The sequence below is a fragment of the Plecotus auritus genome, assembly GCF_963455305.1.
Source record: "Plecotus auritus genome assembly, chromosome: 5".
NCBI classification, from domain to species: Eukaryota; Metazoa; Chordata; class Mammalia; order Chiroptera; family Vespertilionidae; genus Plecotus; species Plecotus auritus.
In genome coordinates, this window is record NC_137776.1 from 67,832,438 (window position 1) to 67,856,917 (window position 24,480).

The following is a 24,480-nucleotide window of genomic DNA, read 5'->3' on the forward strand; positions in this document are numbered from 1 at the left end:
AGCGGTTCTTGAGCTTGTGTGTGCATCAGAAGCACCTGGAGGCCTTAGTAAAATACCGATCGAACCCCCAGAGTTTCTGAGTCAATGTCTGAAATGGAGAACTCACATTTCTAATGAGTTTCTAGGTGATCTGATCCTGCTGGTCTGGGGACCACACTTGGCAAGCCCTGGGCTGTAACCCAGTTACTTGTGCACATATTATTATTCATTAGCATTTCTGTTATGTGGCCGAGGACTGGGTTCAGAGGAAGAAGTAATCCTCTCATGAGAAGAGTAACACACCGAGCTGAACATCACTGAGTCTGCTGGATCAGCATCACCAGGAAGCCCTAGGAACTTTATTGTTATGAGTTTATGCAAAAGGTTCTGATTTATTATAAAGGCTTGAAACATTGCCTTAGATGAACCAGACTTATGAGTTCATGAAGAACTTATACTTGTAGAACTTATAAAAAATTATTTGTTGTTTCTCTAAAATTCAGATTCGATGGCTCATTCCATGTCTTTATTTGGAAATCTGGCACCTGCATTTACTAGGCTATCTTTACCAGGAGTTAGTTTTCTCTGTATGTTCCCTCTTTTGCTCAACATAGCTCTAGTTTAAATGCTTACGGAAGTGGTGGTGAGTAGTGAAATCCATACAAACATGATGTGTGGGAGTGAAGAAGAGAAAATTAAGATGTTTCCTCAGGAAAGAAAACACACACACAAAAGAAAATTCATTAATCTAGACAGCAGAAACAAAGTCAGAAAGAAAATGTCTGCTAATGGTTTTTCACCAGACAATTCGTCAATTACACAGTCAAAAGAAACCCTGAGGAATAAAAAGATAGCAAAGATGCTATTAAACTGTTCCAAGTGAAGCCATATATAATTAATTTCAAACAAGCATGGCTACGAAAACTCAAATACTTCAAGGTGCTGAGTGAGAGGTGGGATAAATCTGTATCAGGCTTCAAAATGACGCTTCCAGGTGAGTCTACTATTCAACCACAAGCAGGGAGATAATGATGTCTGCCTCCTCCCTGTTTTATTGGAGGCCAAAGAGCCTTAAGTTGAGACCCTCCCATTGCATCAAAGAGAAGAAAAAACAAGCACATGGCCCAGCCCCTGACATCAGCGCGTAACTACTAAGAGACTGAATCAATTGAGTGGGACAAACAAAACAGAGAAGAAAAATGCACTGATGCAGAAGGCAAAGAAAATAAGGAAAGTGATCTGGCAAGTCCTTCCCAGGCTGAGTAACCACCCTGAGCACCACAGGCCCTGCAAAGCAAGCAGCTTTCTCCCAATGCAGTTTTACCATTTCACAGGTTAGAGGTCGGCACTTTTCCTGTAAAGGACAAGGCAGTACATCTTTTAGACTTAGTAGGCCATACACACTCTGCTGCATCTATCTACTCATCCTTCCTGTTGTAGCATGAGAGCAGCCCTAGACAATATGTAAATGAAAAGACATGGCTGTGTTCCAATAAAACTTTATTCACAAAAATAGGCAGTTGATATGGAATAAATGTTTGTACTCTCCACCCCAATTCATATGTTGAGCCTAATTCCTAATCTGATGGTATTTGGATGTGGGACCTTTGAGAGATCATTAGGTCATGAATGTAGAGCCCTCATGAATGGAATTAGTGCCCTCATAAGGGAATGCAGGGAATGGAGCTCTCTCCCTGCTTTCTGCCCTGAGATCATACAAATAGATGGTGTTCTGCAAACCTGATGAGGGCCCTCACCAGACACAATCTGCTGGCATCTTGACCTTGGACTTCCCAGCACGCAGAACTGTGAGAATTAAATGTTTTTGTTTCAGCCATTTAATCAAAAGTATATTTGTTACAGCAGTCTAGCAGACTAAGAATGGTGAGGCATATTTGGCCCATGGGCCATAATTTACCAACCCCCCTCTTAGGTGAATGCATGTGGCAAGGATAGTATCATTAATGGATACTATGGAGCACTGGGTGTCCTGGTGGTGGATGTTCAATAAAACACAAAGACTCCATTAACTCATCACTATGCATACAAGGTCAGAGTGTTTAAAGATCACCCCAAACTGTAAAGGCAGGAAATCAGGATTCTAGGAATAAAAAGAGGGTGCTTATTTGAAATTCTGAGACTGTTCAAAATGGGAAAGAGAAGGAGATATGGGGACACAATGTTTTAGGATGTTTTTAGAAAGGTTTTCTTGGTGGCCCTGCCAGAGAGAAGCTGACTGTGCGGGGAAGGGGGACTGTCTTGCTAGGTTCTCTGACTTTAATTTGCTACTCCTGAGGGTTCATCATGTGATAACGTATCATCCTCATTCATCAGGGCAGTTTTCTGACCTTCTAAATTCACAGACTTTGCATTTAGCATCACAAAGTGTACTTCCCCAAAAAGAAAACACTAAGTCTTTGGCATGAAGTTTTATAGTTTAAGCCAGAAAATATCCCCCAGGTTGTGTGTAAAAAAGCATAACTTCAGTGACCTCCTTTATGACACTGGTAAACGTGTTTCATCTGAGATCTTCATGCCAGTCAGGCAACACCCAAGCATGCATTTTACTCTGTATAATTTAAAAGCTTTATTCTCCTCCACACACACACAATTAGCAGACATTGGTTTTTCATCGGGGGAAGAGTTAAACTTCCTAGAGACACTCTGAGCTGATCACAGAAAGAGAAGATCTGACCCAGCAGCTTCTGAAAGGGTCAATGAGGTCAAGGAGTCCTTTCAGCCAAAGGCCTGGTCGGGTGGGGACAATATAGGCCACTACAGCCTGTCCGTTGTGGGTGCTGGCAGGATCCTTCCTGCAAGAGTGACAAAACGCAGCCTCTTTGACCAGGAAGCCTGGACGCCAGATAATGCCCTCAGTCTGGGCCAAATTCCCTTCCCAAATCCCACAGCCTCATGCAAGAGCGTTTTAACAAAGCAAACAACTGTCTTCTGCTTTGGAGTCCAATGTGGGCTCTCCACCAATCGCAAGACTGGTCTTCACTCAAAAGTTCACTGTTTACACAGTTTTTAGTTTGTGCTTCAGAGGGCTGGGTTCTGCCTCTCCTAGGAATGGCGGCATCATATCAATGGAAGCATGAAAAGCCAGGCAAGTGCTGGCAGGCAGAGCGTGTGGGCAGTGCTCCCAGACGTTCTCTGAGCGTGCATTACAGCGAAGACAGCGTTAGTGTGGTTGGTGGGTAATTCCACATTGCAGATCATTCCTTCACAGCACGACCTACACTCCTGTTACAAAAGGAAGAGGAGAGGGAAATGAGAGAATGAATAACAGAAAGAAGAGGGAAGGGTGAAACAAACAAACAAACAACAAAACAAAACAAAAGCTCTGGATCTCTAGCTGAGGACAGACAGAATTAGAGTTGGTTAACCAGTCTATCAGCAACCCAGGCCCTTGGGTAGCCTTCCTTCCACTGACCTGAAAGTAAGGGACATCTGGAGAACCTTTTCTTTTTAACAGTGTTTTATCTACACCAGCCCAAGCATAAGCAGGGGAAAGAAGAGGAAGGGCAACTGAATGCTTGTAAGGGAAAACACTGAGACAAAAATGAAAGCTAGAAACACCTTGGATTGCCCATTGATTTTCTTTCTCAGTACTCCTTGTTAGGGGATAATAATGCCCCTCTATTGTCTATGGAACATCTGATTACTATCATTACAACAGCAATGGCTTGCTAATTATGGCTGCTGAGCGATGAAAAATGCTTGCTCCCTGATAGCACAAGGTGTTTTCAGGGGAAGCTATCACCTGCCTTAATACCTGGTAAATGCCTCAACCTTATAATCCTCCCCATTCACAGAGGCTTCCAGGGTGGCTAGGGAAGATAAAGACAGTGACTCTGAAGTATCTTTATCAGTGCTTTTTAACATGGGCTGCACATCAGAATCTCCTTGGGGAACTTAAAACAAAAAACATCCTGACGCCCAGGACCCCACCTGGAGGTTCTGTCTCAGTTGGCCTGGGATGCCCCCTCCCACCACCAACACAGCTTATACAAGCTCCCCAGGAGACTCTCCATGCAGCCAGAGCTACAAGCCAGTAGTGCCAGACCCTTTTCTGTACATACAGGCTAAGTCAAGTTCTAAAACCTCATGAAATTAACATACTCTCAAGTAATTTTTTTCTCAAGCATTTTAGGGTTCCAGACATATAAAAGAGTAAAATTTAGAATATTAGAATAAGAAAATGAGAGAGCTCTATTGATCTAAAATGTATCTCTAGTTCATCATATTAAACTGAGGTTAGTCTTTCAGACTCTTGCTTCCTCATCTAAGCAGAGCTAGTGGGTGAGAAGGTGCCACCGTTTCCTTCTTTCCACCTTTCAGCTGCCCTGTCCAGTCTTCTTGGTAATTTCTGGCCATAAACAAAATAGGTGAGCTGACCTGAGCTCTGTAGCACTTGTCTTTCTCTCATGGATGGTTTATTCTTGGGCTTCCAGACATGACTTCAGACAATTCACCCAAAGTCCAAGGTCTAAGGTCTAGCCCTGGAGTCTGGGAACTATCATTCGCTTTTAGTAACATTATTTTTTGTTGAAGAACAGAAAATCTTCAACATCTCTTACGTCTCCATTGCATCACTGTATAAACATGTTCAACATATTACTTATCCTTCCTGCCTCTCCATGACATATAACTAACCATCACGAGCAAGACACTTTAGGGCAGTAACTTCACACACACACACACACACACACACACACACACACACGCACACGCACACGCACACTCCTTACTGTATGTTCAGAATCTCGGCTGTGGTGGCAGCCAACTGAATGACATTCACTTCTGGAGGCACACTTTTTGGTGATGGATGTGCTTCTTCCATGACTGGTAAAGTGATGAACTGTCAAACAGTACTGTGTGTCTAGACAGGAGGAAAAGAAAAGACGACTTCATTTTTCACATTGCAAAAGACACTCAACTATCACTTCAGAAATTACTAAAATTCCTCAGGTTTCTAGGCAAGAAATACAATGGCAGAGATCTCTAGGTGGTATTTTTTAAAAGGCATTAACTTTTGGCCCAGACAGCGTGGCTCAGTGGTTGAGTGTCAGCCTATGAACTAGGAGGTCACAATTTGATTTCCCGCCATGGCACATGCCTGGGTTGTGGGCTCAATCCCCAGTGTGGGGGGGTACAGGAGGCAGCCAATCAATGGTTCTCTCATCATTGATATTTCTATCTCTCTCTCCCTTTTCCTTCTTCTCTGAAATTATATATATATATATATATATATATATATATATATATATATATAAAGACATTCATTTTTGAAGCACTCGTGCATTTTTAAAATGAATATAAAACGGGCACCTATCCTTTGGTGCCAGCTAAAACTGAGAAAAAACTGGACAAGCTTTTCATCAAAACCATAGGTTTGCCCATTTCATATGAAAGTGTCCGTATCTGTCTCTGCCTCATCTCTCTCTCTCTCTGAAGCACATGTTCTATGCCTAAAATAAAGTGAAAAATGTGAATTTAAAATGCAATGGATCAGAATACTCTGGTTGCATTATTCAACATTTGATACATTAATAGGCCATGTGGAACGAAAAGCAGGTGCTTCAAAGTACACATCAAGACCACCTTCCTTACTCAAAGTACTTCTATTTTCTCATCTTCTTTAATTAACTGTTACTTTATCTGTCCCCTTCCCCCACTTTATAGCTAACCCATTTCTACATGGACCTATCCTTATAGCTTTAATCACTCACGTCTTAAATTACTTAGGGTTCTTTAAAGGGAGTAATTTCACTCACTATCCCAGAACATTCCACTTCAGTTCTGTAACTCTTCTATAGTTACCTCAGGCCAGTAAAATGCTGTTTCGTTTATTGAGAAAGGACTACAACAGCAATGTCATAGAATGGGGAAAAAATACTTGACTAAAGTTGACAATACTGGACTTATGAAATTGCCTTTGTCATAAGCAAGCAAGCCACGTTAGCACCTTTGAGGTAATTTTCTTTTTTTCCTTAATGTTTACTATTATTTAAAAAAAATGTATTGAGGTAACAATGCTTATTAACATTATGTAAATTTCAGGTGTACAATATTATCATTTGATATCTGTATACTATACTGTGTGCTTACCACGAAAAGTCTAGTTTCCTTCCATTAGCATATATTTGAGCCCCTTTACCCAATTTTCCCTTCCACCGCCCCTCTAGTAACAACCCATCTGTTGTATCCATGACTTTATCTTTGTTTTGTTACTTCGTTTATTACTTTTTGGTTTTATATTCCATATATGAATAAAATCATGTGTTTTTTGTTCTTTTCCATCTAATTTATTTCACTTAGCACAATACACTCAAGAAATATTGGCAATATTTCAATATTTCTATCTTTTTTAGGCCGAGTAGCTTTCCATTGCATATATGCACCACTCTTCTTTAACCACTCTTCTGTCAGTGGACACTTAGGTTGCTTCCCCAGCTTGGCTATTGTAAATAATGCTGTAATGAACATGGAGGTGCATATATCTTTACAAATTAGTGTTTTCATATTCTTCATATAAATACCCAGAAGAGGAATTGATGGATCATATGGTAGCTCTAGTCTTAATTTTTTTGAAGAACCTCCATACTGTTTTCCATTATGGCTGTACCTGTTTACAATGAAGGAAGGTTCCTTTTTTTCCACATCTTTTTAAATATGTATTATTTCTTATATTATTGATAATAACCATTCTAACAGGAGTGAGGTGGTATCTCACTGTGATTTTGATTTACATTTAAATTATAGCTAGTGAAGTTGAGCATCTTTTCAGATATCTGTTGGCCATTTACATGTCTTCTTGGGAAAAGTGTCTATTCGGGTCCTCTGCCAAATTTTTAATTGGATTTTTTGTTGTTGTTGTTGAAATGTATGAGTTCTTTATATATATTTTGAATATTATCCCCTTATAGGAATATCATTTGCAAATATCTTCTTCCATTTGGGTTGCTGCCTTTTTGTTTTCCTGATGGTTTCCTTTGTTGTGCAGAAACTTTTTAAGCTGATGTAGTCCCATTTGTTTATTTTTGCTTTTGTTTTCCTTGCTTTTGGAGTAAAATATGCAAACACACCCATAAGACCAATGTCCAGAAACTTCGTTTTTCTTCTTTGTATTTTATTGCTTCATGTCTTGCATTCAAGTTTTTAATCCATTTTGAGTTAATTTTTGTGTATGGTGTAAGTTTCATTCTTTTGCATATGACTGTCTAGTTTTTCCAATACCACTTATTGAAGAGACTGTCCTTTCTCTATTGTATATCCTTGTCTCTTTTGTCATAAGTTATTTGCCCAGATTTATATGGGTTTATTTCTGGGCTCTCAATTCTGTTTCATCGATCTGTATGTTGGTTTTTCTGTCAGTACTATACCTTTTTGATTACTACAGCTTTCTAGTACAGTTTGAAATCCGGGAGTATGATACCTCTGGCTTTGTTCTTTTTTCTGAGAATTGCTTTTGCTATCCAGGGTCTTTTGTGGTTCCACACAAATGTAAAGATTTTTTTTGGTTCTAGTTCTGTGAAAATGCCATTGGGATTTTGATAGGGATTGCAGTGAATGTATAAATTGCTTTAGGTTCATTTTCTTTTTAGTACATTATGATAATAAGTGCCTTGGCATTTTTGACAGGGTTGTTGTAAGATTTAATTAATAACAACAATAGTGAACACATATTGAGCAGGTACCACCAGCCAGATACTCTTCTTACATGTATTCACTCGTTCAATCCTTAGAGTAAGTCTTAAGATCGGTCATATTAATATCCTCATGTTACAGATAAAATAAAATAAAAACCTGAAGCACAATATCTTGTCCACAGTCACATAAGTAGAAAGTGGTGGAAAGTAGGATTCTAACCTAGGTAGTTTTCCAAGGTTTGTGCTCTTAACCAGACACTATTCTGCCTCTCGGTATACTTAATGTTAAACTAGATGGTGCTGTAACACGCTTGACAAGAGTAGTTGACTTATGGTTTCAGAAGGAAAGGGAACCACCAAATGTTTTGGGATGGCATTTCAACTTCACTTCTAACAAAGAAGAATTGAAAACTGGTAGCTGCATGTGTTCACATGAAATGTCACACATGTTAAAGCAGCCCTAGAAAGTCAGAATAAAAGCCAGGGTAAATAAAATAAGAAATGTCATTCTTGTCATATCCTGTTACACAGAGAACCTCTCTTAACAACACCAACAGACCACAGAAATAAAGCTATAAGGGGAAAAGGAAACCTAAGATGACAAAGAACAATAGCTGCAGGCCTGTTGGCCCCAAGAAATGGTTGACTATCATTTCCTTAAATAATGACAAACTGAAAAGTAAGAAATTATACCCTCACTTAGAATTCCAGATGGTTAGTATATTGCGGCTTGACTGGTGTATAGTCAATAAAGCACTGGCATGCATGCTGGAATGCAGGGTCATTCCCTGTCACCCTCAGGTTCCCAGGGTGGATGTGGAAGAGCCGACTGTCTTCCCGCTTCCAACACTGATGTTTTCTTGGTGGTGGAAAGCAGCAGCTTCCCCCTTTTGTTCACATGTTTCAACAGATAAAAACCCAGAAATACCCATGCATGATCCCATTAAAGTGGATTTGATTAATTGGTGACAAATCGGAGCATTATGCACAGACCTAGTAGGAACTATTTTGGGACAATTCAAAAGAAGAAAAAAAACATTTCCAATGAGTTAAGGCACAACAGGATGGACACCAATGCCCCAATTTACACTGTCCTAACCCGTAACGCCCAGTTTTCAGGAGGCTTTAAAGCAAAGAGTTAAAGAGTAACACCACCCTCAGAAAAAGGTAGTGAAGGGAAGCACTGGGCATCCTCAAGCACTCTGTGATAATTGAGATGGATTTCTGAAAAAAAATGTGGAAACAAGTCCCCAAATGTGTACACCCCGTGTGCATGTGCACTCATAAGCACACACAATTTAAGGTGGATTGCTCTACAGAAATGTAAAAGAACCCCAACAAAAATATTTTGGCTATTGATTATTCTTAAAAAGAAATAATGAAAAATACTGCCCGAGTATATGTCATAATCACTGTGCTAATTTATGGCATAAGATTCTCCAGCAGCATTAAGGTCTTTAGTGTGTAATCTGGAAGAGATAAGTCTATTTCACTGCTATATATAATGTGATACAGAAATTTCCAAAAGAGTCAAGATAATAATAGACCAAAACTAGTCATCTCTAATTCTGGGAGAGTTTGTTTGTTTTCTTTTGCCTTTTACATTTGCAAAACTAAAACAAACAAAAAACAACAACACGGGACTTCTTAAATCTAAACAGTCTGATCTCCTTATAGCTGTAAGTAGTTTCTCAATTCCCAATCATCCATCAGACATCCTGTCTGCTTTACCTCCACGTTTGTATATATTAAATCATTCAACCTCTTGCCCCCTCCACCTGAAGGTCCAAGTCACCATCTTCTCCACCTGAAGATAATGAAAGACCCTACTTGGTGTCCCCTTCTACTCTTGTCCCAAACCATCCTTTCTCCACACAGCAAAGAGCAATATTTTAGAACACAACTAGCATCTTATATTCCCTAGTATAAAACCCCTCTACAAGCTTCCTATCATATTTACAATAAAATCCAAACTCTTTATTAGAAAAAGAAGGTCCTGCGTATGTCCCAGTCCTTACCTCTTCAACATTCTTCCACTAAGCCTCACTGGCCAGCCTTCTCCCTGTTCACAGAAGAGGCCAAATCTTGCCTCTTGTAGCCTTTGCATTTACTGTTCCCTCTTACTACCATGCTATTCTCACAGATGTCCATGTAGCTGGCTTGTTTTGGTCATTCAGGTCTTCTTTCAAATGTACACTCCTCAGAGAAGACTCCCTGACAAAGGCATCCATTCATTCTGTCAACAAATACTTACTGAGTGCCTAATATGGGCCAGGCACTGGATTAAACTAAGGCTATATCAGTGAACAAAACAAACTAACAATATAAAACGTTTGCCAAATGAATGAAAGACTTTCCCAAGCATCACTGTATCTCAAGAGTACAAAACCTTTCCTTTGCTTTAGCCAGTGAGTATGACTTTTCTGGAGATATCATCAAGCATTTCTGAAATTCTTAGAATGCCTTAGTCAACATTGTACTCTATTTTTTCTCCTGGTAAATACTATTTAAGAAATCCTTTCTCAAGTAACACACAACTACAAATTGAGGCTACACCATCAGTTTCCAAGTGTTCTCAGAGAGAGTAGTCTAATGTCACAATGGCCTCTTAAGAGAAATCTCTAATTTCTAAAGAACAACAACAACCTGTTGGCTTATCAAGAGCCACCTAAATGAGATGTGATCCCAAAGGAGTCTCCCAAACTCAGGACACTTACTTTGTGGACACCATTTGTCTTCTGCCCAGCGATTGCAGTTATAATTATCTCCTGCATTTTCACAGGTAAAACACTTGAAGCTGTTTGGAAATGGTGTAGCTTTAAAGAAAAATGCACAGTGAAAAAACAAACATTTTTAACATTAAATATGGCACAAAATTAGCAACTTCTATAAGATCAGACAAAATTTATAAGCCATTATGCTTAGAATTTCTGTTTCTAGGGAGCTAGATTTAACTGCCAGACTCTGGAGCAATTTCTTTATTCCCTTTTCTTTAACTATTTCATCTATAATTATCTATTGTAGAGTAATAAAAATCGTTCCACAAGCCACTTTGAAATATTCATGGTTTGTTCTATAATAATTTATAACTTGGGAATAATGGCGATCAAGAGGATGGGTAAGGGTGGTGGCAGCATTGGAGCCAACAATTTGATATGGTTTCATTCCTGAAAAGAACTGGAGTCAGATTAACCTGAGCTTGAACTCTTCCCTTCCCACTAATTAGTTGTATAATTTTTAACTTCAAATAAATAATACTATGTATAATAATAGTAACAATGACGGTCCCATGACTTGCAGAGGTATAGTGAAGATTGAACAGGAGGTGGCAAGAAAAATATCTAATGGAGTCCCCAGCACATCAAATCATGCTGGTTTCCATCCACATGTGCTTCCGTTTTAGTTTCATTTAACCGCAATCAAACCATCTTATTTGTATACGTCAATTATTGCATTAGACCTCAACTAGGAATGGAACATTTAATACAAGGATGATAGTAATTCTCAGACCCTATGCTCAGGCCAGGTTATTATGGAAAGAAGAAATTAGGAGCTGCTGGCAGTCTGGTTTGAGAGCAACTAGTATATTCATTTCTCTTTTTTGTTTTTATGCTTTTTTCCTATCTTTTATCTTGTTATTTTCATGGGCACAAAATAAAAAGTACAATAAATTTGACATTTTTCTATAATCCAGTGTATAAAGCCTTGTGTGAAATTTTTACCCCAAACCATTCTAGTAACCTGACCACAGTTGGGATGATAATTAGAAAGCAGCAGGTATTGAAGATACAGGGGAGGATAGATATTGATGCATAAAACAGGAGTGAAATACCAAGGTGACAGTTCAGAGGACATGAAATTAAGTATTACAAATACATTTCAGTTTTGCCTATGTATAAAAGTGAATTAGATAGGTAAAAAAGAAGTAATGAAATTCATTTTCACCTATTAAAGCAGTACAGTTTTAAAATTATGAACACTTCAGTAACAAAAGGGAAAGGGTTAAGAAGTATAAATTGCTAGTTATAAAAAGGCACAGGGATGTAAAGTACAGCATAGGAAATATAGTCAATAATATTCTAATAACTATGTATGGTGTCAGATGGGTACTAGATGTATCAGGGGATCACTTCATAAGTTATATAAATGTCTAAGTACTATGCTGTACACCTGAAACCAATATAATATTGTATGTCAACTGTAATAGAAATTTTTCTTAAAATCTAAAAAAAAATACTACTAATGCTGGTGAATGAATGTCCTAAATAATAAACAAAGTCCAAAGTGGAAATCAATAATGACACAGGCTTCCTTTAGGAGTTATGTAAAGACTGTGGTTCCCAAACCTGGCTGTGTATCTGTAGTATCAGGAGAGCTATTTTAAAGGAAGAGGGAGGGGAAAAAGAAAAGAAAAACATAATTAGTATCCCACCCTCCTGACTATTGAATCTCTGGAGAAGGGACCCAGGAATGTGTAGTTTTAAAGGCATTTATCATGATTCTGATAGTCTTTCAGGTGTGGGAACCACAGGCATTCACATTTCTGCCAACAAATTTTATCTATAACAACCTCTCTCTAATAAAGTATATCAGAGAAGTAGAGAAGTTTTACTTGTCTGAAGAGAGAGGAAGAAGGAGAGATGACATATGTATACAAGCACATATGCACACACATATATGTATATAAAAATATAAATCATCATATAGATAAGATATGTTATTTGTTTATTTTTAAATTATTAGTGGGAAAGCTGAGTTTTACAGCCTTTCCTAAGTATACATAATATTCATGAAAGTCCAGGTATATTTCCTCCAAATTTTACACATATTAATCTGTTTTCAAGATTGTTAATGGTCATTGAGCCCTGGCCAGGTGGCTCAATTGGTTGGATCCTTGTCTGGTATAACAAAAGGTTGTGGGTTTGATCACCTAGTTGGGGCAGGTACGGGAGGCAACTGATCGCTTTTTCTCTCACACATTGATGTTTCTTTCCCTCTCTCTCCCCCCTCTCTCTCTAAAAAATCAATAAAATAAAAATATATCCTCAGGTGAGGATTAAATAACAAATAGTTAATGGCCATTGATAGAATATATCATTGATGCAGAAACTTCCTACAGCCAATATCCTCCTCCAGTGAAGAGAAGAACAAAGAACACTGAATTTGCTCTGCTACGCCGTTCTTAGGGACAGTGCTCAAGAGATTATCTTAAACAAGAACCCTTTTGAGACTTCAGCAGGAAGCCAAAGCATTCTGAAGAAATGGAGAGAATGTCAGAGGTAGTGAAGACTTTCTGTCTTATTCTAGGTATAAACCAAATGGTCTCAAAAAGGCAAAGTTACTATAGGTGGAAACAGGAACTTCAAATGGGCATTCTGGCCCCACAGTCATGACCTACGATGGTAACCACTACTTACGGTCCAGAGGAGGCCTCACGTTATAGAAGTTGATGTTCTTGGCAAAGGCCCGGTTTTCTGAGAAGATAAAGATCTGGACAACTGCTACAGCTAGAGCATGGCAGAAGAGCAGCATTCTGACCTTGGGTCTGGGCAAGTCCAAAACTCATATATCTACAATGAAGAGAGAGATGGGTTGAGTTTATATGCATTTTACACATAGATAGGAGTTTGTTGCTTCTCTTTGGAAAGCTTAATTATTCAAATTTATTGAACCATCTACTTGTTCTGTAGGGCCAGTGCCTGTGTGGGAACTGTATTCTTTCTGATCAGATGAAAGTTAAGCAATGACTGCCTTCTACTGGTCAAGCCTCTGAACTAGCCAGCTGAGTTTTAGCAGGACATCCAGTGGCCATTTGGGTTCCAGAAGAACAAGCAGCCATTACTGGCCTGACTACACCCCCACCCCACCCCCGACCCATCACTGCCTCAGGCTGGCCCACTTCACTTCCTGCTGAATCACCTCACTTCCTAACAACCATGATTTGGAGGCTTGTTCAGCTGAAGTTACTGAACCGCCTATCTGTCCATTCCATTCCTTGAGTAAACACTTACATTCGAGAAATTTTGCAACTCTTTCAAAACCCGGAGGAAACAATAAAAGTTGAAGCAGTAGGAAAGACAGTGAGTAAAAGGACAATGAGTCTGAGACATAAAGTGTCTGTTGGGTCTCAGGGCACACAGGCAGTGAGAAGAGAAACAAGAGTCACTGTGAAATGCCATCCCTCCAGTTTCTGTCACGTTGGGTACAAGGAGAAGCTGCCAGAGGTTCTAGAGAAAACATAATTACAGTTGTTTGAACAGCTGAAAACCATATCATGTTAGTCCTGTTCACTGCTTTCATGGACTTAAAGTAGGCAGGGCTGAAACCCAACAAAACAGCAGGCACGTTTAAAGCCCTGAGTAAAATATATTTTTATTGATTTTTAGAGAGAGAGAAAGGGAGAGAGAGAGAGAGAAAAAAAACATTGATGTGAGAGCAAAACATCCATTGCTGCCCTCTCTATGCCCCCATCAGGGGCATGTTCCCTTACCGGGAGTTGAACCAGCAATGCTTTGGTGCACAGGACAAGGCCAAACCAACTGAACCACACTGGCCAGGGAAAAATATATTAATTTTTAAGCTCCATAGGTTCTGCCCTCTAGAAGCAGACCTGATAGTAAGATAATCTTCAGAATTAATGCTCAGAACCTACAACAGCACCACTGACAGGTTCTCTTTGACAGGGGGAGGGGTGGGGCAGCAGAAAAAGTATGTAACTTAGAATCCAGAGACTTTTATTCAGGTGCTGACTCTGCTATTTATTAGCTGCCTGACCTGGGCAAGCTCTTTAAATTCTATCAATTTCCATTTCCTCATCAATAAAGTAGCTTAATAACATCTACCCTGCCCACTCTTGTCGGGAATTGTGAGTATCAGACAGGCTCAGGTAGGATCACATAGGATTGCGTATGTAAGAGCACTTGTAATACAAGTTCTGTGACAATGCTGGAATCTTATCTATATATATAAAAGCCTAAGCGACCATTATGACTGAATGACCGTTATGACTGGTCGACCAGTCGCTATGACGGCACTGACCACCAGGGGGCAGATGCTCAATGCAGGAGCTGCCCCCTGGTGGTCAGTGCGCTCTCACAGCCAACCTCCTGTGGCCCCTCCCCCTGGCCGGCTGGCCCGCCATCAGCCCCCCAATTATGCACGAATTCGTGCATTGGGCCTCTAGTAGTTCAATAATATTGGCTGAACTCATTTTCCAATCAACTGGTTGCAGTGGGTATAAAGAGTTTTTCAAAGAAAGAAGTTTGCTCTCCAATATATGGACATAATCCTTCACATGGATCTTTTGTTTGAAGTCGGTGTAACGATGTGTGAGTTCTAGAGTTTTATTTCCTTTTGTGTTGTGAATATATTGGTTTTGCATGTGTGGCTAAAAATGCCTACTCTTGGATATGGAACTGATTATTAGAGAAAATGTAGCCACATCATCATCTCATTCCAAGTCCCTAAGGAAGTACTCAGGGCTGAAAAAACAAAACTGGTAAGTTTCACAAAAAGTAGTGCTAAACTTTGTACACCACATTTCAGCTCAGTAAAGAATTGGACCTAGGACATATAAACATATACATAATTCTACCCTGGTTCATTTTAGAAACTAAAAATGACCTTTCACAGTTATTAGATTTCTAAAACCCATTCTTATGCTCTTTCTAAAGAAACATACATTTAGCCAACTATTTTATACCTTATAGACAAGTGGTTATATTGATACAAATTCTGCTTCTCCTGTTTATCTCTCTGAGTTGGACTATTCTGTATTTATTATGAATCTGTGGCCGAGTAATGCATATCCCCAAGTAATAGAAGACCCTTTGAGTCAGGGAGGAGGGCTAATACATCCTTCACAAATTTCAAAATGACTGTGTACCAAGAGTAATCCAAAGTGTTCTTATAATTTGAGACGATGCCTACAATCATCTAAGATCATTGATTTCACTTTGTCTGCATTCAATTCCCTTTTGCATCACTAAGCAACTATGGGACCTTGGGCAAGTTGCTTAAGCTCTCCAAGCCTCAGCTTCTCCATCTGTAGAGAAGGCATAAGGACAGGACCTACCTCAGTGAAGAAGTGAGGACAAAACCTCAGTGTAGAAGCTAGGACGGAATGATACCATGTGGATGAAGCACTCAGCCAAGTGCTGGGCACATGCTAAAGCAGTATGTATCAAGCACTTCTCCTAGGTGGTAAAGAGCACTGGCTCAAAGACCTGCTTCCAAGCCTACTATCTATGTAGTCTCAAGCAAGTTCCTTAATCTCCCTGTACCACCATTTCTGCATCTATAAAATGGAAGTAATAATAATATCTACCCCATAGGGTTGTAGAAATTAAATTAGTTAATACATGTAAAGCACTTGAGCTAAATTATCTATGTGCTTAGCATTTTGCTAATTCTTACTAAGTTAACATTTAGTATTATGAAAAAATCCCCACACCATTTGAAATCACAAGTCAGGACCCCTGGTTTTCCTCGTTTAATTTCAGTGTGAGACAAAGGCCCATTCATTCATTCATTCATTCATTCATTATTCTATTATTGACACCTCAGGCAGAAAAGATACTTTTATTCACTGGATCCCCAACAAGGTCATTGCTCTCGAGCAGTCTGCATTTTAGAGGGAGAAAACAGAAATAAATATGGTAAAAAACATAATTTCAGATAGCCATAAAGTCTATGAAGGAAATATGTAAGGAGGTATGTTAGTGAATAGAAGGAGCTATTTTTATATATGGTGAGGCCAGTATGTCTCTGCTGGATGACATTACATGTTAATTAAATGATGAGAAGACACTGTCCAAGCAAAAAAATCAAGGGGATAGAAACCAAGGTCCTAAGATGAGAAGAAGTGCGCCTTGCAGGGGGTGATTTAGGAAGGAGCCAGTGTGACTGGAGCGTGCTGAGAAGGGGAACGGACAGACGAAATCAGGGAGTGGAGGAGCCGGGCACTTCCAGGCCATGGTGAGGATTTCAGATCTGGCAAAGTCAATACATTACTTAATTTTAGACTATCTTGCTTTGAAAAATACTAAGAATGCTTCCTCTCTGTAGAGTACTTGGTCCCAAACTCCTATAATAGTGAATATAGAGGGATATAGAATTCAGAAAAACCACACAATTTCTCTGAATGAAAAAGTGAATGGATGATAGACAACTTAAAAACTACTGCATTGACAACAAAATCAAGAGTTAGAGTTGTTTTTTGGTTTCTTCCTTCCTCAAAACTGGAAGGAATAGGTTATCACCCTTATACAACTGAGGAAAGCGAGGTTTAGAAGCCATATGTCATAGCATGCAGGCCCTCCAAACATTTCCACATAGCTCAGTCAACCTACTACTCTTGGAAACTAGTGAACAGTAAACTGGAAGAATGTTGTTTCTGTATAGACTAGATGTATTTTCATTTCCATTTTTAACTAAAACAGCATAGCCTTTTTCTACCAAAATTCTCTCCAACTGCAGAGGTTTTACCTGTAGGATAAGGAAAGCACTAAATAAAAATGTCTCATTTCCCAGAGCATGCTTTATAGTCTGTTACCACTTCCGGTCCCCACCCTCAACCCCGTCCCCCAAGCACCTATATCTGTCTCTATCCGTTTTTCAGTGTATAGGTTTGGGTTAACATGACTGTTTTATTTTCACAACCGAAAGACATTAGGATCATGAAAAAGCAAATGACTAACTATAGTATTTGAAAGTTGTTTTACATTTAGAATTCCTTTCACGGAGACTCTAAACTAAAAATTATCTGCTGAAACTGCTGAGCAGGCTCTCACTGCAGTCTTTGTTGCAGAACAAGGTTACAACAGAGCTTGTATTTTGCTCCAGAAGAGAAAAGAAATCTTTGACACACGTTAGACTAAAGCATTCTGGTACATTCTCCGAGACCATCAGTCATAGAGAGCAGAGTTCTTCATGTAGAGGAGGGGTGACCTATGAGCTTCTTAAGGTTAATGGCAAAATTTTGTGTCTATACATATGTACTCAAAGGAATCTGAGACCCACATGATGGTTAAAAACAGCTGCTTGCTGTTTCAGAATACAGCCATTATGATTCAGCTTCCTGTAATTTAGATGTTTTCATATTTGACACTAAGAAAGTTGCATATATACATGAGGTATCTGGTCCACACTCCTCAAACTCAAAACATTCCTCCCCAGACAGCGCTCCTTATTGTTATCCACCTTTTCCAGGTAGTAGGCCTGGTCTTCCATTTATTTTATGAGCCCTCTCTTTGGAAACTATGTTAATTCTTATTCCAGAATTCACTGTGCTTTTCTTACCAAGGGAGGGAAGGGATTTCTGCAAGGCACACTTGTAGGGATGGGCAACTCCCAGGCACTCCAAGGAATGGCAAGTAGCCAGATTTGTAAATTTAGGAAACCCCACGTGAGTCTTCCACCCACTACTGCCCAAGTAAAAGACCTATATGGCACTTGATCAAGAAAAGCAACTCTTTCCCAGGTTGGAGCCATGGTAACCATCTCATCCCCTATATGGCATTTTACACTTCCATGTGGCATCCTTGACAACATAAAATTTTTTTTGGGGGGGGCGGAAATGACTTACATCATTTTTCTTTTGGCTTAATGAGTTTGACTTTTATTAATCACAATTATCATTATACATACACAGAAACTGGTACTCAATAAATACTTTTTGGGAAGAACCAACATCATTAGCTATGACCTATAAGGAGCACCTTCCTTTAAATGTGTGTTATATATATGTATACATGTATATGTATATATAAATAATTTATTTCAGAGAGGAAGAGAGAGGGAGAGGGAGAGGGAGGGAGAGAGAGAGAGAAATAGAGAGAGGGAGAGAAATAGAGAGAGAGAGAGAAACATCAATGATGAGACTCATCAATCGGCTGCCTCCTGCACCCCCCCGCCCCCCGCCCCACTGGGGATCGAGCCTGCAACCCAGGCATGTGCCCTGACTGGGAATTGAACTGTGATCTCCTGGTTCATAGGTTGAGGCTCAACCACTGAGCTACTCCCTGCCGGCAGAAGCACCTTTCATAACAAGTAAGAATAGTTGTGGGCAGTAAGGAGCTGACAAGGTGTCCAAGATAATAAAGAAATTATGGACTCAGGAGAGTTGAAAAAGAAGAGACCAAACAGAGGTAGTAAACACTGGCATTTCTTGCACATGGCTAAAAATGAGTCAGCAAGCACAAGGCCAACTTCAACTGCCAATAAAACAAATGAAATAGGTAATTTAAGGAAAGCAGCTCTACTAAGTCCAACATGTCTATCAACACTCACATTCACACCTTCCTGCAAACATCACTTATCCCGCTGTAAGACACGTTCATGACAAACTTTAATAGGCCTGGCTTACTTTGTGAAGAGAATAGAAAGCAAAGAGGACATTAAAAATGAGTGCTGAAATTTTAATGAGTGAAATAGATGAAAACACTCCTCTCAGAAGGAGAAATTTACCAGAAAACCTTATCATCTACCTTAAGGATGGTCTACTTATTTCTGGCTGATAGAAGAGGTTGGCCAATGGAGATAGTCTGCTTCCCATTAATTTCAGGAAGTGTGTTGAGGAGACTTATGTTAAGACTGTTCTAGCTCCTTTACTCGCAGGGGAGCTGAGGTCTCCGTTTCTAACCGTGCCTGGACAGTGAGAGCCCAGCTCCTAAGGGTTCAGCTTCTACTTTCTCTGATATGTTCTTGTTATATCAGGCACCGTGCTAAGCACTTTGTATATCATAGTGTATAACAGAAACACAAATCTGTGCTCTCATCCATTATTGGAGTTAGAAAGTCAATGTGAGCCACTGGTGAGATGTACTACCAAGAGTTAGTTAATGCAATCATCTTTGAGGGGAGGAAAACAATAGGCACAGAAAAAAATTCCAGTTCTACATGTACTAGTCAGGTGATTACAGAGTTAAGAGGTATTGTCCCCATTTTCCTATAAGAGAAGTGAGACTCAGAGCCCTGGGAGTAATTTTTCTAAGTCATTGTGAGGATTGAGTGCAATTACATACATAACGCACTTTTACTTAGATGGCGTTCAAATCTTAAGTGCCTGCTCCCCTAACCTTCCCTCTCTCCCTGCTTCTTCAGATATCATTAGCAGAGAATAAAAATAAGATCAAGGGAGATGATTGTCCAACTCCATTCCATACTAGCTGGACCAAATCAGGTAAACAGTGTCAAATTCTACACACTCATTTCTTAAGAGGATCCAGAAATTCTCTCTAATGCAGCCAAGTTGGAATGGATGACTAATATTCTATGATTTTGATGAAAGGATAATAATTAAGAATTCCAGTTAATGCCATTAAAAGTCATAAATGTAATAGCATTCTCATACTATTTCATATTCCTGCTACACTGATTTAAAGAATACAAACTTAAAAAAAATTATCAAGCACAGGATCAAAACCTCACAGAAATGAGTATCTAATTTCTAAACATACACCTGTACATTTTGTAGTGTTAAAGGTAGATGTTTTCCTACTATGTGCAACCTGATAAAAGATAAAGTCCAAAACAGTGCTAATGTTCAAATAATGTCATTATGCAAATTGACTTTAAATCTAATCATAAATTAATACAGGGCCCATCAATGTGTAATATTAGAAATAGTCTACTCAATTTTAAAGATATATTTTTAAGTGTGATTCAAATTTAAGAAAAAGCTAAAAGACACTTTCAAAGTAATACCTGTTCAGCTATATTTTTGTCAAAGATATGATTTTACATCTTTTTTTAGAAGGCTTTCATGACAGCAAAGGACTAACATGATAAGAACGCCACAGGAACAAGATGAAAAAGCTTAGCTGTTTAGGAAATGGAAATTGGACTCCTTTAAAAAAAACAAACAAAAAACTGGGCTCCTCTTTAAAAGAATCAAGATTGGCGTGTCAAGTTTTACTGAACTATTTGGACAAATGGTAGGAATCTGTATTAATTGATTAAATTTGAGAGCATCCTTCACATAAGTGGAATAACTTTTACCTAGTTTGCTCCATACATGATTTATAGGAGGCTTATGCCAAGTCACTCATGCATTAAGGCTCCCAATGTATGGGGTAAAAACCAAACTAGATGAGAGGAGAGTCAACTCCCCAACCCCTTCTATGAACAGTGGTCCTCTGCGGTGTTACCCGCCGCTCTGTACTTCCTAGCAGACAGGGAGACACACCTGGGACACATTCTCATTATTTAGTAAAAGGAAACTCTTCAGTCACTTAGCTCTCAAATTAATGGGCCCTGTGTGTTATCATCGAGAGAGCACCAAACAACATAAGGAGAGAGCCTGAAACGTGCTTTGAAGGGCTCCTGCATCCTTCATTTGGCCACTCCTTATAAAAAGCCAACAGCATCATTTTAAAAGGAAATTTAATAGAGATAGTTCTGTTGTCAGGCAGACAAATGAGACAGATTATTTTCTTCTCCGTGGAAGAGGGGTTTTTAAATTTGAGAGGAAGCTATAATCACAGGACAGAGTCCTGCGGGACAGCCGCAGGCACAGTGTTTGGTACAGTTAATAAAACTCCGCTGGTGTAACTGTGCGGGCATGCACAGAGTAGTAGAGGCAGGACATGGAAGTCAGTGTGTTTATGGGACATAACACTGCTTTACTGAACCCATTTCTTTTAATAACCAATCAAAACTCTCAGAATAGAAATTTAGACTGAAATATCCAACAGCTGGCTAAGGATCCATTATTCAATATTTGTTGAATGGAGGAGTGTATCACTCCCGGAATGCATTCTCTAGTACATGGCACACGGAACTCACCTGAGATAATTTAGTTTTCAGGGTAACTAGGTGTGTAGGTAATGGCTAGCACTTTTGACTTCCTTTAGTCTCCACTGACATAGAAAAATGACCATAAATACAGATGTTTTTCTTTATTCTAATACGACACTGTCGGCACCAATGCAGGAATCTTAGGTGATAAGTTCATTAGGTTATATGTGTGTGTATACATGCATGTATATATGTATATATGTATATATATGCATATCTGCATACATATATTTATGTGTATATCTGCCTATACACACATTAAAATTTTATTGAATGAATTGCTTAAGCTCTATGTGTCAAGTTGTAAATTGTCCCTAGACCTCTGTTTAAGAGACTGTATTACCAATCATGTCAGCTGCTTTTAGCACTCACATGGTTATCTTTCAATTGGGAGAGCTTATAGATGCAGAATTGTTACTATGCTTTTGTCCTGTCATCTTTCTCCTGTCCTAGGGTTTTATGTCACTGACCATTGTTTATAGAGCCTCCACTAGCTCAACTTCATTCTTGATTCTGAATCTAAAAATATATTATGCAAGTAAAGAACAAGTTCGTGGGTATCATTCTGAAAGAGGAGGGCATTTAAAAATCAAGCGTAAATTATATGCTACAGTGAAAGAATAGTGTGCTGACTTTCACATAGTCACAAAATGCAGAACAGATTATTCAAAGAACTCTCTGGAAGCTGACAAGCTTATTAAAGCAGTCCTAATAAAAAATTTCTGCATTCTGCATATATAACAAAGTTACACTGTGTCACTTGCAGTATAGACTGTCACTATTACTACTTGGAGGAGAAGGAAATGTACATATACAAAGATATATATGTGCATAATTTCATATTCCCAGAGGAAACTGAAAAATTATGTGCATTAAGTAGTGTTTTAATTGCAACATGAAGAACGACATTTAAGCAATGTTTCACAATCCCACAAAGTTAAAGTCAAGTATAAATGCCTAGTATAAAAGGGGAAGAATGGCCTTTGGGGGCACACAGGCCTGGGTGTGAATTCTGACTCTGTCACTTGTTACATCCATTACTTCTAGCAATCCCTCTGTCACTCTGAGACTCAGTTTCCCTAACAGTAAAATAGAAGTATTATGTATCTACTAGTGGCCCGGTGCATGAAATTCGTGCACATTAAAAGGGGATTAATTAGAGGAAATAATTTAATATTGCTATTTGCCCTTTCTCTATAATAGAAGTGTCAGAGATTAAAGAAAATTAGTAAAATGTATACGAAAACCTTCCTTCTGTCAGAGTCTGGGGTGCACCATGGGACCCAGAGTCAAGTTCCTGCCCACCCACATGCGCCTCAAAATTGCGTGAGACCCAGACCCGGCCGCCCCCCCGCCCGCATTGGGCTAGATCCAGACTCAGCCAGTCCCACCCTTGTCAAGCCCCGCTGGGCAGGGGGCATAGCCTCAGGTTCCCTGGCCTGGTGCCAGGATGGGGGGCATGGTTTGAGGTCCCCTAGTCCAGACCAGGGCGGGAGGCGTGCCTTGAGGTCCCCCGTCAAGCCCCGCTGGGTGGGGGGCATGGCCTGAGGTCCTCCATCAAGCCCTGCCAGGCGGGGGGGGGCGCAGCCTCAAGTCCCCTGTCAAGCCCTACTGGGCGAGGGGCACGGCCTGAGTTCCCCTGACCCAGCACTGGGGGTGCACCTTGAGGTCCTCCGTCAAGCCACACCAGGTGGGGGTTGTGGTCTGAGGTCCCCTGGCCTGGTGCTGGGGTGGGGGGCATGGCCTTAAGTCCCCTGTCAAGCCCCACCTGGTGGGGGTGCGGCCTGAGTTCCCCCAACCCAGCACTGGGGGTGCACCTTGAGGTCCCCTGTCAAGCCCCGCTGGGTGGGGGGGCACAACCTAAGGTCCCCTGTCAAGCCCAGCCAGGCAGGGGGGCGTAGCCTCAGGTCCCCTGGCCCGGTGCCAGGGCGGGGGGCGCGGCCTGAGGTCCCCTGTCAAGCCCCACAGGGGTGGGGCAGGGCATAGCCTCAGGTCCCTGCTGATTGCTCATTAAGGCTCCTTATGGGAACTTGGCCTCAGCTGTGGGTGCAGCCATCTTTGTGACGGAGTGATGGTCAATTAGCATATTCCCTCTTTATTAGATAGGATTTTGCAGAGAGTTGTGGTGGAACTTAAAGGAGAATGAATGATAGGTCCCTACCCACTGATGTTTTTATTATCAAATTACTGACTCAATTCCTAATATATGGTGACAGGAGAAGATTTGATTTTGGGTGGTGGGCACACAGTGCAATATACAGATCTTGTAACATAGAAACCCACACCTGAAACCTATATGATCTTGTTGACCAATGTCACCCCAATACATTTAATTTAAAAAATAAAATAACTGAAAACAGAAAACTAACTATAGATATTTATGGCTTCTCTATGGATTACATACCTGCCAATATCATTAAGATCATGAAATATCTGACTAGATTTAAGACTGAAATTCAATATATATATTATCAGCTCTCAAATTTTATGATTGTCTGAGTATATATGAGAGAAGGATATAAATTCCTCTGAAGACCAATTTTAGGAAAACTCCTCTAGAATATATGTGAGAACAATATTTAGGCCTCAGTAAAGCATTCTCTTTTATCTGTTTTCTGATCTATGTTATTTGTCTATAAATAGTCATAAATATTACACAGTTATTATAAAGTTGGCTTTAAAAAGCAACAGGCTCTCATGAGTCATTACCTTGTCCTTCCCATTCTTTGAAGTAACAGTTCTAATATTTTTCATTCATTAATCTTTTCTGTGTCTACTCTAGCCCGTGGATTGGTTTCTATCCTGAAAAAAAATCTTGAAGTTTGTTTGGAGACATAAGACTACCCTTCCTTGCTTAGCACTGGGATGGGCACAGAAAGTTCCAGTCCTTGCTTGGAGATGAGCTGAAAGTCTCTAAAGACCTCACACTCTTACAGGCATTACCAATAAAAATAAACTTAAGAAAAAAGTTTTTCATCTTTACTACCAACAGAATTCCCATTTCCATTTTGATTGTTCATTGAGATTCTAGGTTAATTACATGGAGTGTGAA

General features: G+C 39.7%; 1 protein-coding gene across 4 annotated transcripts in view; it reads right to left on the minus strand.

Annotated features, from left to right (window-relative positions):
• Positions 1–705: 705 nt before the first annotated feature.
• The window catches only part of LYPD6B (LY6/PLAUR domain containing 6B), a 184,810-nt gene continuing 161,035 nt past the window's right edge, over positions 706–24,480 (minus strand). For 2 of the 4 annotated variants that reach the window (XM_080667925.1, XM_080667924.1), the window contains exons 2-5: positions 13,049–13,201; positions 10,349–10,447; positions 4,731–4,861; positions 1,532–3,222 (exon numbers count right to left, since the gene is read on the minus strand). In XM_080667925.1, coding sequence (XP_080524051.1) covers positions 3,058–3,222; positions 4,731–4,861; positions 10,349–10,447; positions 13,049–13,163 — 510 coding nt within the window. In that variant the 5' untranslated portion in view covers positions 13,164–13,201 and the 3' untranslated portion in view covers positions 1,532–3,057. Of the gene's footprint in view, positions 3,223–4,730; positions 4,862–10,348; positions 10,448–13,048; positions 13,202–24,480 lie in introns of all 4 variants that reach the window. The other 2 variants (XM_080667922.1, XM_080667923.1) reach the window with 2 other exon arrangements.